This window comes from Sebastes umbrosus, chromosome 10 (assembly GCF_015220745.1).
Source record: "Sebastes umbrosus isolate fSebUmb1 chromosome 10, fSebUmb1.pri, whole genome shotgun sequence".
NCBI classification, from domain to species: Eukaryota; Metazoa; Chordata; class Actinopteri; order Perciformes; family Sebastidae; genus Sebastes; species Sebastes umbrosus.
Genome location: NC_051278.1, coordinates 33,997,064 through 34,012,320, shown reverse-complemented (window position 1 = coordinate 34,012,320; position 15,257 = coordinate 33,997,064). Strand labels below are relative to the sequence as shown.

The 15,257-nt window shown below is 40.7% G+C and overlaps 1 protein-coding gene across 1 annotated transcript in view; it reads right to left on the bottom strand.

The window, feature by feature from the left end:
• Positions 1-826: 826 nt before the first annotated feature.
• Positions 827-15,257, bottom strand: part of LOC119495215 (heterogeneous nuclear ribonucleoprotein L-like) — a 75,185-nt gene continuing 60,754 nt past the window's right edge. Inside the window, exons 10-14 of the mRNA XM_037781473.1 lie at positions 12,619-12,740; positions 11,643-11,844; positions 9,321-9,378; positions 9,054-9,152; positions 827-7,468 (exon numbers count right to left, since the gene is read on the bottom strand). Of these exons, the coding sequence (XP_037637401.1) occupies positions 7,413-7,468; positions 9,054-9,152; positions 9,321-9,378; positions 11,643-11,844; positions 12,619-12,740 (537 nt within the window). The 3' untranslated portion in view covers positions 827-7,412. The remainder of the gene's footprint in view (positions 7,469-9,053; positions 9,153-9,320; positions 9,379-11,642; positions 11,845-12,618; positions 12,741-15,257) is intronic.

The window sequence follows — 15,257 nt, the reverse complement described above, 5'->3', positions numbered from 1 at the left end:
CACAATGGCAGCGGCGTCACAAACTTTCTCATTTTACAGCTAAACCGTGCACTACAAGATGATTCTGATATTACAGTAACAGAATATTGATTCATATTTGATCAGCGCTGCCTAGTTTGACCGCTTGGTCGGAGTACGAGAGTGATTGACAGCCGGCTCTCATAGACAGCAGATGGACAGCAGACCTCAGATCAGCTCTTACTGCTTGTTTCCCTCCAGTCTGTGAAATCTTGCAGATGCCGTTAGGAGCACCGGAGGACACAGAGGAACATATTGTCCTCTGATGTCCATGATGTGACAACTGTCAGGATATAGCAACCGTTTTATAGAAATAACTTTTTTTAGTCATGTTTGCTCCAATCTGCCTACTGCTGCTTTAAATACAAGTAAAATACTGCTAATAAAAAGATCATTACATTTGCTGGTAATGTTTCTATTTCCTTATTCTGTCTTTAAATGATGAATTAATAGTACTTTCTTGTACATAGAATTATAATTCATGTTTGTAATAGCAGTATTTTAATTTGAGCTAATAACTGCATAATTTAAATGCAAATTTAATAAACCATTTATAATAGCTTTTTCAGCGTATTCATTCACAGTGGCATACAGCAGACCCGATAGGAAACAGCACTGAATTAAGTGTGATTAATAATATAATAAGTGTTAACTACATAATAAGTGTATCCTTTTTTAAACTGCCTGAAGCATTAAAAGCATAATTTTGACATTACAGTATTTCTTTCTGTTGGTGACTGAGTGTGACCTTGAATGTGGTTAAAAGTAAACAGTGTTTGTCTGTAAATGAAGACACGTGAGAGACAGATGAGTTGAGCTGTGTGAAGCTGACCTTACAGCTCCAAACCTGAACTTTATTCATTTGAACATGTACATAAAAGTTACAACCACAGAGATTCTTAAATGAATGGAACAGTAATAGTTGTGTGTAGTTTGAGTGTTTTGTTAGTGATTACAGACTATTAACAACATTAAACCTTTACAGCCTCAGAATGATGAGGAACCTGTGGATCTGTCTCATCCTGTCAGTCCCATCAGGTTCAGAGTAACAACAGCCCTCAATTATCAAACCCCCTAAAAGGCTTAAAAAACTGAAAAAGGAATAAATAAAACCTTAGAAATACAGTAAGATTCAAATGCTGTACGAGACGTACAAACAACATCTAATGAGCAATAATTTAACAGCAGACTAAGTGGGATTCATCTGTCAAAGACTTTTCACACCTTTTCCTTATTTACATATTATGTACAGAAAGTATGCCTTCATTCACAAGTGTGATGCATCCTGGCTCTTCTTAAAGAAATCCAGTCTGCATGTCATACATGAGATACAGAACAGAGACAATATGCTTTTCGTTACTGTGCTTCAGCAAACAGCTGACCTCCAAGAAGCCCAGTGTGCCCAATCACACACTCGGAATTTAGGCTTAATTATTCACATATTTTATGCAAAATACACAATCTTGTATGAGCACTAGAGCACTAGAGCATAGAGCAGGAATGAGTCCTAAAGCCTGGGAATGAGTCAGCATTTTAGCACTTCCTGTTCCCCCGTGTGGAGGTCAATGGGTTTATTGATGTGTTTTAGTTCGATGTCTGAAATCAGGTCTGTGGTTAACAAAAGCTCAAGAGATTTGAACGTTTTGTTCTACGATATAAAATAGGTCAGTAAATATCCCACTGGTGAACAAGCTTGTTGCTAACAAGTAGCTTAATGAGATTACAGAGGATTTGGGGATATTAAATGTCATCACGCCAAACACGGGGAAGTTCATCTACTCAGTGGTGGTGACGTTGAAATCATGTGACCTTGGTGTAGTTTGTTTATAGCCTAACGTTAGCTTTTTACTTCTAGTGATTGTATTCATGCTTCAAAAATCATAAAGTGGTGTTGTTTTGTGGAGATTATCTTGCTGAACAAAACATGTCACTATCTTAAATGTTTGTTTGCCACAGAGCTTACTTTCTGTTATAATCCAAAAACGAATGGAACAATCCCATTGGCTGTTAGTGGAGGGAACCAGGGCGGTGCTAACTTCCTGGTTGGCCTACAAAAATACGTCATCCCTGCACCACTTTATTAGAATATAAAAATAAGACATTGCAAGAAAAAAATGCTGCTTCGAATGGCAAATGTCCTTTAATATTACGTAATTGCAGTAGTTTTCCATGCGCAGTGCAAATAGGTATACATTTCTTTTTGAAATGAGCAGAAGCATTTTCTGCCCAGAGGTGACAGATCTTAAGGTACAAAGATGGAATTGATACATACTGAATTTGCAGGTAAGATCAGCCAATTCTTAAGGAAGGTGTGCACTAGATTAAACTGGGGAGCTACTTCCTGGTTCTACTTTGACATACTGGTCTCACAGTAGTTGTGTGCTCCATTTTAAAAAGCAGTGCATATGTGTGATAGATATATTTCAGGTGCACTCACCCCTCTTTTAAAAGGTTACGCTGTCTTGTGTTCGGTTGCACCATGCTGAGCACAGTAGACCTCATGATGAGTAAACTGTTAGCATGTTTCCTGCCAGGAATGGTGGCCAAAACTATTAAAGATTCCATGAAACGGGCCCTTCAACTTCAAACTGCAACTTGGTAGAAACGGTGCGTCTTCAGTGGGGACCTCATGCTGCACTAGTGGGTGTGTTGATACCGACCAATTAAGTCATCACAAATTCTACAATCCTGCCGATCTGTTCATCCTACCACATATATCCTGTTGGTTTACACCGATAGAACGATCCCACACTGTCACTATGTTTAAAAGGAAATACACGTTGAGGTATTAGTATGAGTAGTGCCTGTTCAAAACGGGCTGAATGCTTGGCCTGTGCAGGGGCAGACTTTACCTTTAGGAAAGGCAGGCAACTGCCTTGGCCCCCAACAGCTATAGATTTATTATCATTTTGAGAGAGATATGAAAGATATTGAATTATGTTTTTATTCTAACACTAACTCATTGTACCCTGAAGGCCCCCAAAGCACTTAAACATATGCAACTCAACTGTATACTATTGTACTTCTACTTAAGAGGAAAACATTGTAGTACTACATTTACTTGACAGAAATGTTACTGTACGTCGCAAATTCGGATTTGACTCACAAAATATAATAATTAAAATATAATGCATTATTATTCATTAAAGGTACAATTGATAACATTAATAACATTCAGCCACTAGATGTCGTATTCTCCCTCCCCCGTTCCCTTGCATTCACTTCACAACAAATGGTTGCCAGTTTGTTGCACAACCTGCATATTTGATGGTCAAGTGGAATGACTCAGACAGACAGTAATGTATATGATGAATCTTTCGTGGTGATGTAGAAAAAGGTGCTTTCCCCGTGCGCATTGGTTTTTCATTGGTTTTCCCGTAATGATATCAATGTGCACGCAGCACAGGTATCCAGCTGGAGAGCAGACGGTCCGAGAGGCAAAGTATCAAGTGAGTAAAGAAAAAAACAAAACACAAACTCAACTAACGTTAGTTAACATATGTTGTCACCCAAAATGAACACCGTAAGCGGACTATTGATTACTAAAGCAAATGATTTAATCAGCGTATAGAAAGATTCTGTCACAAGCTTTTTGATCCATATAGCCTTATGGTAACTGGACGTGACCGTCATTAATGCTATGATGCTAACGTAGCTCGTCAGGGATTGAAACTGTTATTATGGGTTACTGTTGTTCAGATGATAAAACTAAGCCAGCTAATATGTGCTAACGTCACTTTACACTTATTGCCACAGTAAATATTCACTTCTCCTGCAGCCTGATGGAGACACCAGTGTCAAACTCAGCCATTTATCCCTTTTTTACACACTAACTGGCAACTTGATCGCTGACAACACAGAGATACCACGTGATACCAACGTTGTTATGCTGTTGGCTCACAATCCTTGTTAGAAGTGCACAGAACGTCAGATATCTTCCACAGAGATAAATAAAAACATTCATTTTGGACACGTCAATATTTTTTGAATGACGAATTCAAACTCAGAATATTTTTGGAGGAAAAGCCAGACTTTTATTCAGCACCTTTCTAAAAACTCTGTGGATGTATTATTCTTTCAAAAATGATTAGTCTACATATAAATATAATCAATCAGCCCAGTCGCCTGGAAAAAACGTCGGCATTGGACGTTGCTGCAAACCAGGGATACGTAGAATGTTGACGTTTTTGCATTTGGTCAGAACAAGTGACGTAGTTTAAAGAGCGAAAAGAGACACATCGGGTGGATGTGTCCAACAAACACAAGGCTTTCATCCAAGAGACCGCCGATTGTGTCCCGTGGGTTAGTTACAATCAGCTGTTGGTTCGTGTCCCGTGTTCAGTCTCATTTCCTCTGTACTAACGTAGCCGTTTTAAACCAAGCCATGGAGTTATTTCCTGAACCTACTGGAACTCTGGTGGTTTTGTTGCGTTGCTTCGTTATGTTGTTATGTTGTTATGTTGTTATGTTGTTTTGCTGTTACATCATTATTTGAACACAAAAACCATGATCTGTCTTCTAACCTTAACCAAGCAGCCTAACCAATCGTTTCACAGCATTAACCACGTGGCATTGTGTTACTGTAAGGGTAATACCAGGCTGATATGAAACGTATTTATGAGACAGATGTTTGACTCAGAGACGTTGAAATTCAACATATCCGTTGTATCAATATAACCTTTAACCAGCATCATGTTAGACCTGACCTGAAGTACATTGTGCAGATAATGCCTCTCTATCCCTTGAAGTAAACATTTGAATGCAGGACATTTACTGCTTTTACTGTGCGCTATTAATAGTTTTACCCCAGAAAGAAAAGTCTTGTGTAGCCTACTTCTTCAACCACTGCCAATACCAACATTCCCAGTTAGAGAGGGTGAAAAGTAAAGTAAGTCATTTCTTACCCTTACCGCCCGCTCCCGCAGTGTGTGTGTTCTACTTCCACCTGCAAACATTCTGTCAATAAATCTGTCAATAACACTTCTGTCAATATCACATAGTGATATTTGTTTCAACAGTGTGGAACAAACCCCCATACTGTTGTAATTCTACTCCAGTCCAACACATCAGTATCCTTCCATCATCACAATCCAGACTGGAGCTGCTGGTCTGACTGCAGTAAACTCAGCTGGTGTGGTCACCCTGATATAGATGTGTTGTGAATGTGTTACTATTCTTAAGTTAATTACTGCATTCATTTATAGAAATAATACACAGACCCATGGGCCCTGTAATATTATACTGACAACATGTGAGAAAAACACTTGGAACCTACTGCAGCACGTATGACAACACTGTATATACACAATAGTGAGTGACAGAGAGCGATCACGTTTTCAGCCTTAAATATTGAAGTGACATTCTTGAAGTGAATTCTAAATAAGTTAAGGTCACAGTAAAGTCAGAAAACCTCTCCAGGGATACTACACTAACTGACATTATTTTAGACAATTATGGAAGATGTAATAATGAAATACTTGATTCATTTTGTCTAGACGCTGATGAAACTTTACTTTTCTGAAATAGAATTATGTTAAAGGGGAACTACACCCTTTTTCAATATTCATACATATTATTCCGTTGGTCTAACACAGTCCAAAAATATTAGTTAACACGAACAACTCCCAAAACTAGAGTGCTAAAATCTCAAACTTGTGATGCCATAGGGTATAAAGTGTTGAACTGCTCCACAGACAATGAATGGAGAGATGTTCTAGATGACACTGAGAGCACCTAGAGGAAAGTTCTGAGTGTATGGGAGAACAGCTCTATAGAATAAAGCTCATTGGGTATAAAACAGAAAACAAACAGTCTGTGGGTCTCCTGTTTATTGTCTACGGAGACGCTCCAGACTGTGTACCCTATGACATCACCAGTGTGAGACTCACTTCTCTGGTTTGTGGCTTCCACAGAGAGCAGCTCCTGTTCACACATATTGATAGAACGTTCCTAGGCCATGGAGATAACCCATTGGAATCCTTCATTTAGGTGGTGTTCCCCTGTAACACGGTAGCTGTAGTTTATATGGTGCTCATTATTTCTTATTAGCTCTACCTTCTCAGTGCAATAACTGACTTGACATCACTCTTTTTGGTGCAACAATAAGAAGTTTGTTATTCTTCGAGCCTCACCACAGGAATGGCAGAAAATGTAACATCTGTCCTGAGGTTGGTGCTAGAGAAAAGGTCGTAGAGTTCTTCTCTTTGGGAACATGAATATGGTTGGTCAACTTTCAGCCAATCTGACAGATATTTTGTATGCAAAGTTGATGTTTAGATATCTAGGTGGCGCCAAAGGGAAGATCATGGAGTGTCAAAAATGTATAGAAGTTATCCTCTGAGAAGATGCTCAGTAAATGTCACGACAATCTGGCAATTAGAGTTGGATATTTCTTATGTTTAGCTTCAAACATTTAGTGATGGTTGGACAGATGACGGTAGGGCTAAAAGAAATAACAGCAGCATCTTTAAAACCACTAGAATTCATCCTCTTTTAAACATGAATATTCAAGGAAAACTTCATGGAAATCCTGCCATTTGTTTTCCAGATAGACCAAAGTGATGGCTAAGTCTGACCTCATGCTGGTGGTGGTGGTGGTGGGGGGGAGGTCACGTCAGAGGATCACTAGAACCATTAGAGTCTTCCTCTGGGGACCACGAAGATCCACAGCAAACTTAACAACTTCTCAGCAGTCGGGGCCCCTCTGTCCTCTGTCCTCTGTCCTCGCTGTTGCCACGGGGCTCTAATGAACACTAAATGAGAATGTGTGCTCAAATCATATCAACATGAACTGTTTCAGTTCAAAACAAGAAAACAAGAAAACAAGAGTACTTAAACATGAAAGTATTCCTTCAGTCACCATGAGCACAAAGGATGATCTGAAGAGGACTCAGGTTTATTCAGTAGTCTGTCTGTCCGTCTGTCCGTCCGTCTGTCCGTCTGTCTGTCCGTCTGTCTGTCTGTCTGTCTGTCCGTCCGTCTAGGTATACACTCAGAGACAAGTTTACCATGCAGTGAAGACTTGTGGGACAAACACATGAGCAGTGTCCCCCAGATAGAAACCCATTGATAGAGTATCTCAGACAGTCACTAGTCTGTCTCTTTGTAGAGTTGTGATTGGACGGTAGGATGATGGGACGGTGGGACGGTAGGATGATAGGACGGTGGGACGTTTGGATGGTGTGTTTGATGTTCAGTTTGAAGATAGGGACAGTGTCTTCTCTCTCCTACACTTCTTTCCATCTTTATCTCCTTTAAAGGCCACGTCTCTCTCCTCTTCTTTCATACGTCTGTCCTCCACTTGTCTGTGTGTCTGTCTCTCATGATCCCTCTCTCAGGGGTCAGAGGTCAGGGGTCATCAGGCTCAACAGCCTCTTCTTGTGCTCTGCAACTTTTTATAGATGAGACGAGGTGGAGAAACACAGTTTCAGGGTGTATGGGTTGGACCCGTCTGAAACCACACACACAGACACACACACACACACACACACACATACATACTCAGTGTTAAGGTCCTGACACAGCGAGATCACGGTCGGCCCGCGGTCGGCTCTAGTCTGCCTGAGTCGGAGGTTCAACATGCTGAATCGGCGGTGGGTGAAGCCGCCCTCGTCTCCTGCAGACTGCTGCTCATCTCCCTTCAGCCTCTACCAGGTGAGAGAGGAGGAGCTCCGTTCGTCTGCATGCACGCCATGGATGCGCGCTCGGCTGCAGAGAGCAGAGCTGGCGCATGTCTGGAGAACCGGAGTTACGTTTAACATTTCTACAAGTGCTTAAAAACACTTTCATATGACGTTTGTCGTCCTTAAATACAAGGTGTAAATCCTTAATATTGATACAATCGATTTTTGCGTTTCAAATCGATTTTATATCGATACAAGTCTCCCGTGAAGGACAACTTGCCGAGTACCTATCGATGTAGTTGGATCGTAGGAATATAAATCGATACATCGATGTAGTAGATGAATTGTTACACCCCTAGAAGTTATAGACCACTAGAGACTGCGAGACCCCCGTCTGTCAACATTACCATCACGAGGGACTACCAATGCTAACGAGGGCCTACCAAGGCTAAGCGACAAAGTGGCAGCCTGGAGAATGAGACATCTCGGTCACTGCTAAAGACATCAGGAGCTCCCAGCAAGCATGCTGGTACTGCGGGAACCAACGCAAGGGCATCGATCACAGGGACGTCCCACACCAACACACATGGACTTACTGAGGAGAGATGCTGGACAGTGCTGGCGAGCTAGCCAGATGTATGGTGGACTGAGATAGCTGGAAGCTCTGCTTGAAATCCCGTCTGAGGACGACCCAATGATATCAATTCTGATAGTTGTATTATCACTCTTTTACATCCACTGCTATTGGTTTTGTGTTATCAGTCCTACTTGTATTAATTATTACAGCTGCTGTGCTATTATTCTCTCTCTCTCTCTCTCTCTCTCTCTCTCTCTCTCTCTCTCTCTCTAGGTTTCTACCTGCTAAACGGGGAGTTTTTCCTGGCCACAGCGCGCTCCGGTGCAATGTTCTTTGTGGATCTTGTTGGGTCTCTAAACTGTAGAGTAGGGTCTAAGACCTGCTCTATATATAAAGCGTCTCGAGATAACTTCTGTTATGATTTGACGCTATACAAAAATAAATTGAATTGAATAGCAGCTACAAACCAGTGAAAAAATGCTAACTGTGGTTAATGACACTAGATTAAAGGTGACATGTTTTCTTATTGGTGAGCTCCTTTGGCTTCCTTCTTCCTTTACACATATCCATCTAGCTGGATCTTTGTACAGGATGTATTTTTCCAATCATGTCTTCAATGCGAAAACAAAACTTGTACCCGGATCCATAAAATACTAGGAGGATGTGTCAATCAGCATTATGGAAAGGGAATTACAATGTGTATATTGGATATAAATGATGAATTATAATATAATCAAGCTGTATGAGATGTTGACAGAGTGGACACTGAGTATATGAGTGCTGGTAGGACAGGAGGACAGGAGGACAGGAGGACAGGAGGACAGGAGGTGTCTTACTGGGTATCCTGATCTGGTAGTGGTTGAGAACAGTAAGAACTTCCACAGCTTCCGTCTTACTGTCAAACTCCAACAAGCCAGAGATGGTCTTAGAGGAGGCTGAGAGAGAGATACAGGTAATATGTAATTAATACAATTATCATCATGTTCAGATTCATCCGTTCACACAGAGAGGTCAAAGAATCCACCCTTTCACAGACCCACTACTAAAGGACAACATGTACTTTATGAACCCTAATAAAGAATCCACATTAAAATTCTACTCACGTTTGGCATCAAACATCTTGAATTTGACGAAGCCGGGCACGTCATGCTCCGTACACAGCTGCCAAAACACACAGCAGCTAATATCAGAGTCATTCTCCACCAGACAGTCATCACATGGCCTGATTTATCACATCACTTCATTTGAATAGGAAATATTCCATGCTCATTCCATGCTTGATGAGTATGAGTATGAGTAACAGTGTGTAGCATGTAGGGGGATCTATCGACAGTAATAGAATAGAATATTAATGAGTAGTTTTTCTTTAGTGTATAATCAGCTGATAATAAGAGTGCTTGTGTTTTGGTTAGCTTAGAATGATCTGTTTCTATCTCCACAGGGAGCGGCTCCACTCCTCGGAGCCGGCCGCCATGTTTCTACAGTAATAGTCGTAGTAACCAAACTCTGGTTCCAGAAAATGACGTTCATGTTTTCACTTCGGTCACCGTAGTTCTCCGACACGCTTGGTACACAGGAGACGTTTGGTTGGTTTTAATGTGTAACCTCACCACTAGATGTCTCCATATCCTACACACTGGCCTTTTAAACTCATTATGAACAATAAGAAGTGTAAATCTGATAAATGGCCATGCGCTGTGGATCATGTACTGCATGTTTACATATATTTTAATCCAAGATCTGCTTTTCACATGTATTAAAATCTCTATGTGTTAATATATAGCAGAAAGGTGACCGATCTATTTTCTTATTTCTATTTTCTATTATTGGTATTTTGTATTATTTGCTCAGCTTTCCCTCTCTCTTCTTGTGCCCTACATTAGAACCAATAGCTGGTTTGCATATTTATAATAACAATAATATTGTTATATCTATTTTGTTAGTTATGTTTTGTTATGTATCGTCTGTCTTGTCTCGTCTATATTCCTGTTTTGGTCTACTCCTCTGTTCTGTATGTCACTCCCTCTGTTGCAGCCCTTTGCACCAAGAAAAAAAAGAAAAAAAGACAAAAAGACTAGTTTGTAATAATAATAATAACATAAATGTAATAACAGTAGGTATGTATATCATTATGTGATATTATGTATATCATTTAATATGTACATTGAAATATTTATGGGGGCATGTAACATACTTTTTAAGAAACTGCTCATAAGTAAGTAAAATTCCATATTCTTCATATTTAATGTAAGAAACAATGATTACATACTTTATATATCTGCATTTAAAAATATATATATGTGTGTATATCTAATAAAATATATTGACATTTATGAAAATTTGCTACATTTACTAATATATGTACTTTATATGTACATACTGTATCTTAACGACACAGCATAGTGTGAGCTGTGCTTGGTTTCCTACTGTCCAAATGTGGCAGTAAGTCCTCTTTTCATATAAATAATGCTAAAAACACAAAACGTCTCCCTCTCACTCACATCTGAACTGTCACAAGAGTCTCTAAAAAAACTAGGAGACACATAGCGTAGCCTGCATACATACAAATATACATATATGCAAATACACAAAAACAAATAACCCCCCTCTATGTGGAATAATGGCATTTCTGGATCTGAAATCATAATTTCATATAAAAATATATAAAAAATCAAAGTAAAAATCAAAGGAATTGGTGAGAAAAAAAACATTGCTGTTCCACTGTGTGATACCAGTTCAATGAATCTTTGTGATCACAAAACATGTCCAGAGGCCATTTTAAAAGCAGCCACTAGATGAGTTTATTAATACTGGAGTGTAAAAATGTCCACGGACACAAAGAGAGGAGCAAGGTCCTTCGCTCTCTGGCCAGCCAGCGAGGTAACATGAAAACTACACGTCTATCTATCTATCTATCTATCTACACACTGAGGGATCTCTGACTGCAGGGCATGGTAAGTGCACATTCCCATGAAGAGGTCAATTCGCCTCTTAACCCCGATCAGTTCACGGAGACCTGCGTCGCTGTTGACATGGAAGGGCGGGCTGGTCCTGTCAACCCAGGCACATGTTCCTGTAACACTGCAGACCAAAGAAATACTCCAAAGAATGCAAATATTCTACCAGGAGAAGTATGTTTTTGTACTCTCAGTAAATGGTCCTGTGATATACACAGAGGAACGTTGTAGTAGTGTAACGTACCCTCAGTAAATGGTCCTGTGATATACACGGAGGAACGTTGTAGTAGTGTAACGTACCCTCAGTAAATGGTCCTGTGATATAAACGGAGGAACGTTGTAGTAGTGTAACGTACCCTCAGTAAATGGTCCTGTGATATACACGGAGGAACGTTGTAGTAGTGTAACATACCCTCAGTAAATGGTCCTGTGATATACACGGAGGAACGTTGTAGTAGTGTAACGTACCCTCAGTAAATGGTCCTGTGATATACACGGAGGAACGTTGTAGTAGTGTAGCACTGCAGACGGAGGCTGGATGATGTTTTTGGACGCCTGCCCGGCGCTGCTGAAGCGGTTGTTCCTGGTCATGGCGAAGTCCTTATAGCTGCTGCTGCCGTCCTCTAACTCAAACACCTGACTGGGGATCACTGCGTGCTGCTTAGACACACTGCACACAACACAACACAACACAACACCTGTGTTACCTGATCCCCCCGGAGAGAAGAGCTCAAATACTATGAAAAAACATGTCCCACATGTCAGGACATCATCTCACATCCACAGCAGCATTATTCCATGATGAGACACACAGAGGCCGTGATCAGGGCCCTCTTGTACTAAAACCTTTCTTTAGTATTAGTAATGAATAGTTTATTATATTATTATTATTATTATTATTATTATTATTAATAATAATTATTCTGCAGTAGGAATCGGCCTTCTATGCATCGCTGACATCTGCTTTTTTCTTTGTGACTCTTTATATAGTTGCTAGTTATTAAGATGATTTGTTTATTAAAAGAGAAGCTGGTTGATATCAGATTGTGTGAAAAAGTGTGAACACGTTAAAGTAACAACACATTATCTGACGCAATTAAAACTCTTTGGTCATATAAAACATCTGAAGACGTCACCTTAGACTCTGGGAACTTGTCACATGGCATTTACTTCTATTTTGTTTACATCTTAAAGGCAATATAATGAATTGAAACAATAAGGAACAGATTAATAAAACTATAAAAGCACAGGTTGTGGTGGTGCATTAGTTCATCTGTGGTTTCTGTGATCTGGCCTTCTCTATTTCTTACACTGATTATGATAGAAACATTTCAGATGAATCATTTAGCACCTTTATATTTGACACATGTGGTGAAAAGATATGTAACTTTAGTAATAATAGAATAATGTATATACAGTGTGGGTGTGTTGATCTACTTCTCACCAGACATTGAGTCTCTTTCCAAACACCTTGATGCTGTTGAGGTGAGTGATGGCTCGGTCCACAGCGTACTCGTCTCCCATCTCCACCAGCGCCGTGCCAGGAACACTCTTCATAAACTTTACCTGCAAGCATACACACACATTTCAAATTTGAATATACTGTACGTACGTATATTCTAATTGTAAAAAACAAACAAACACATATTCAAATACGAAAATGAATATTTGATTGTGAAAGAAAAGTCAGCAGCACTACGGCGGCTGCCTGCCTGCACACTGAAGAGTTACACGACGGGACTTTCATTAGCTGAAAATGAGATGTACCGTTAGGTGAAGCTGAGCGAGGAATAGTTCAACAACAACAGTAATGATGGAGAGAACTGGGCCACGGAGAGACACCGTGTCCTACCCATAGACATATATACGTAGATGCCGCACATCCTGAAGCGTACGCCAACGTGGGCGCCCTATTGGACCGGTCAAGACTGACCTGAAAACGCATACAGTACAAGTGAACGGGGGAGCTGCCGTCTTTCTGGATCAAGAGCACTATAACGTCTACATTTCTCAACCGATTTCAACGAGTCGTTATTATATTCAAACGATTACGGTCTACGAGGAGAAATGTTAAGTTAACGTTACAATTTGTCTTCTTTTCCCAGAGATTTTGTTGAAAAACTGTTAAATACGTTAATGTCACTGCTTCCGGTTCCTGGATCAGCGGTCTGTCCTTCCATATGGTGAGATTAAATCAATTAATAAGTAATTATTAAACAGTTGCATTGTCATATTACATATTCCTTTAAGAATTTGTCACATTATCAAAACGTTTGCTTACGGGTAAGGTTAACTTTAGACAGAGGTATTGACTACTATTGGCCGAACCAACCGTGAAGTCAGAGACTTTGTGGAGACTTTGTCTCAGCCAGCTGATCAGTTTACCAGTAAGATACATGACAAACTAACCTGAACAGTCTGACTACACAGCCTACTGCCAGCTTTAGTTTCAGTCACAACTCAACTACATAACTTACACGTGTTTACAGTTAACTGTTAGCCACCGAGCTAACGTGCTCTGCTTGTGTAAACATAGCGGCGGAGGACAACAGAGGATGAGAGACAGCAGACAGAGCAGATTGAAACGTTGCTTTCCTTCATGTTTAACTGTTTCATCATGTTTATGCTTGTTGAACAGGTGTAGTAACGGATCTTGGCTTTACACTTGCAACGTTTTATTGCACTTACAGCAACGAGCGTAGTCAACTAGTCTCCACCGCGGCCTCTCTGATCAGCCGTTCACTGACTGCGCTGTGTGTGTGGGCCTATGAAAGGAGGCTGGGTCACTGGCAGACATGGCTCTGGGGGTATATCACATGCGCAGTGTAACTGAAGCTGCGGCCGTGCGTTGCGGTTGGTTCAATTTCGGCGAGGGCAGACCAGATTATACTGCGCATGTGTTGTACCCCAAAGATATGACTTGTACTCAGCCTCCTTCCATAGGCCCTGCAGAGCAGCAGGAAGAGGCTGCAGCTTTGCTTTAGTCCCGGAGCCCATATGTACGTATGTACCTATTGTAGCGCTCGCGCTCGCGCTCCCTGTCCCCTCCCCTCTTCCTGAACCTGACCTATCCAGTTTAACTATGGAAACATCTTACCCCAATGAACTCCCCATGTGTCTCTCTCATGTTAGTCCTGCAGGGTCGCTACACTATTATGCCCTGATATCGCCATTCAGTTTTTTGTCTTGACAATGCATATCGTCATGTTTTTATCTCGCCATATTTGTTGGCACGATATTTCATCACACCCCTAGTGCGCAGCTTTGCCTGCTTTACCTGCTTTACCTGCCCTGCTGTGTAACTACTGAGTTAAGCATTAAAAGCCCTTCCCAACTCTTCCTGGTCTCCTGTGTGCTGCAATTGGATCATACCACTACAAGATCACTTGCCAATGTGCTTCCAGTGTCAGTGATGGGGGCAAAGTCCTCATTCCATGTAGAAATAAAGGGATGAAATGACCATGTTCAGCATTTCTCACCACATTGGACCGAGGATGTCCCAGAAGGTTACATAAAGCTCTGTGTGTTTGACAGGCCTCTCATTCTACAGACTGCAGGGAGGTCTAGAGCATGGAAGTGATTATCAGAAGGGTGGGAGTCATTGGTGATGTGTAATTTCTAGTTAGTTCTTTAATAAACACAAGAAGATAAAACATTTGGGTCCAAACAGTAAAAATAAAGAAATATTAAAGGTAATACGATTAACAGCACAAAGTCAGTCTAAAGACAGACAAAGAGTGAGCTCACTCCAGTGGAGTCATGTCCATATTCTCCATGATATCCTGTGTGTATGTGTTCTTCATTTAGTATGCCAGTCTCACAGCAACACACACGTTGCTCAGTGGTGTACGGATCCACCTCCACATATCCACTCAGTCTGTGAGAGGAAGGTGAATCTTGAATATACGATGCATCACTGGTGTGAAGTGGATGAAGGGATGTGTCTGAGTTGATGGTTTGGTAAGTTTTATATCTTGTTCCCTCTTCAGATTGTAATTTCTCAATCATCTCCCCCTACGGTCACTCTCAGTATGATTTAGATTCTCCATTATCTCACACAAATATGAATTCAAGACTTGGTTC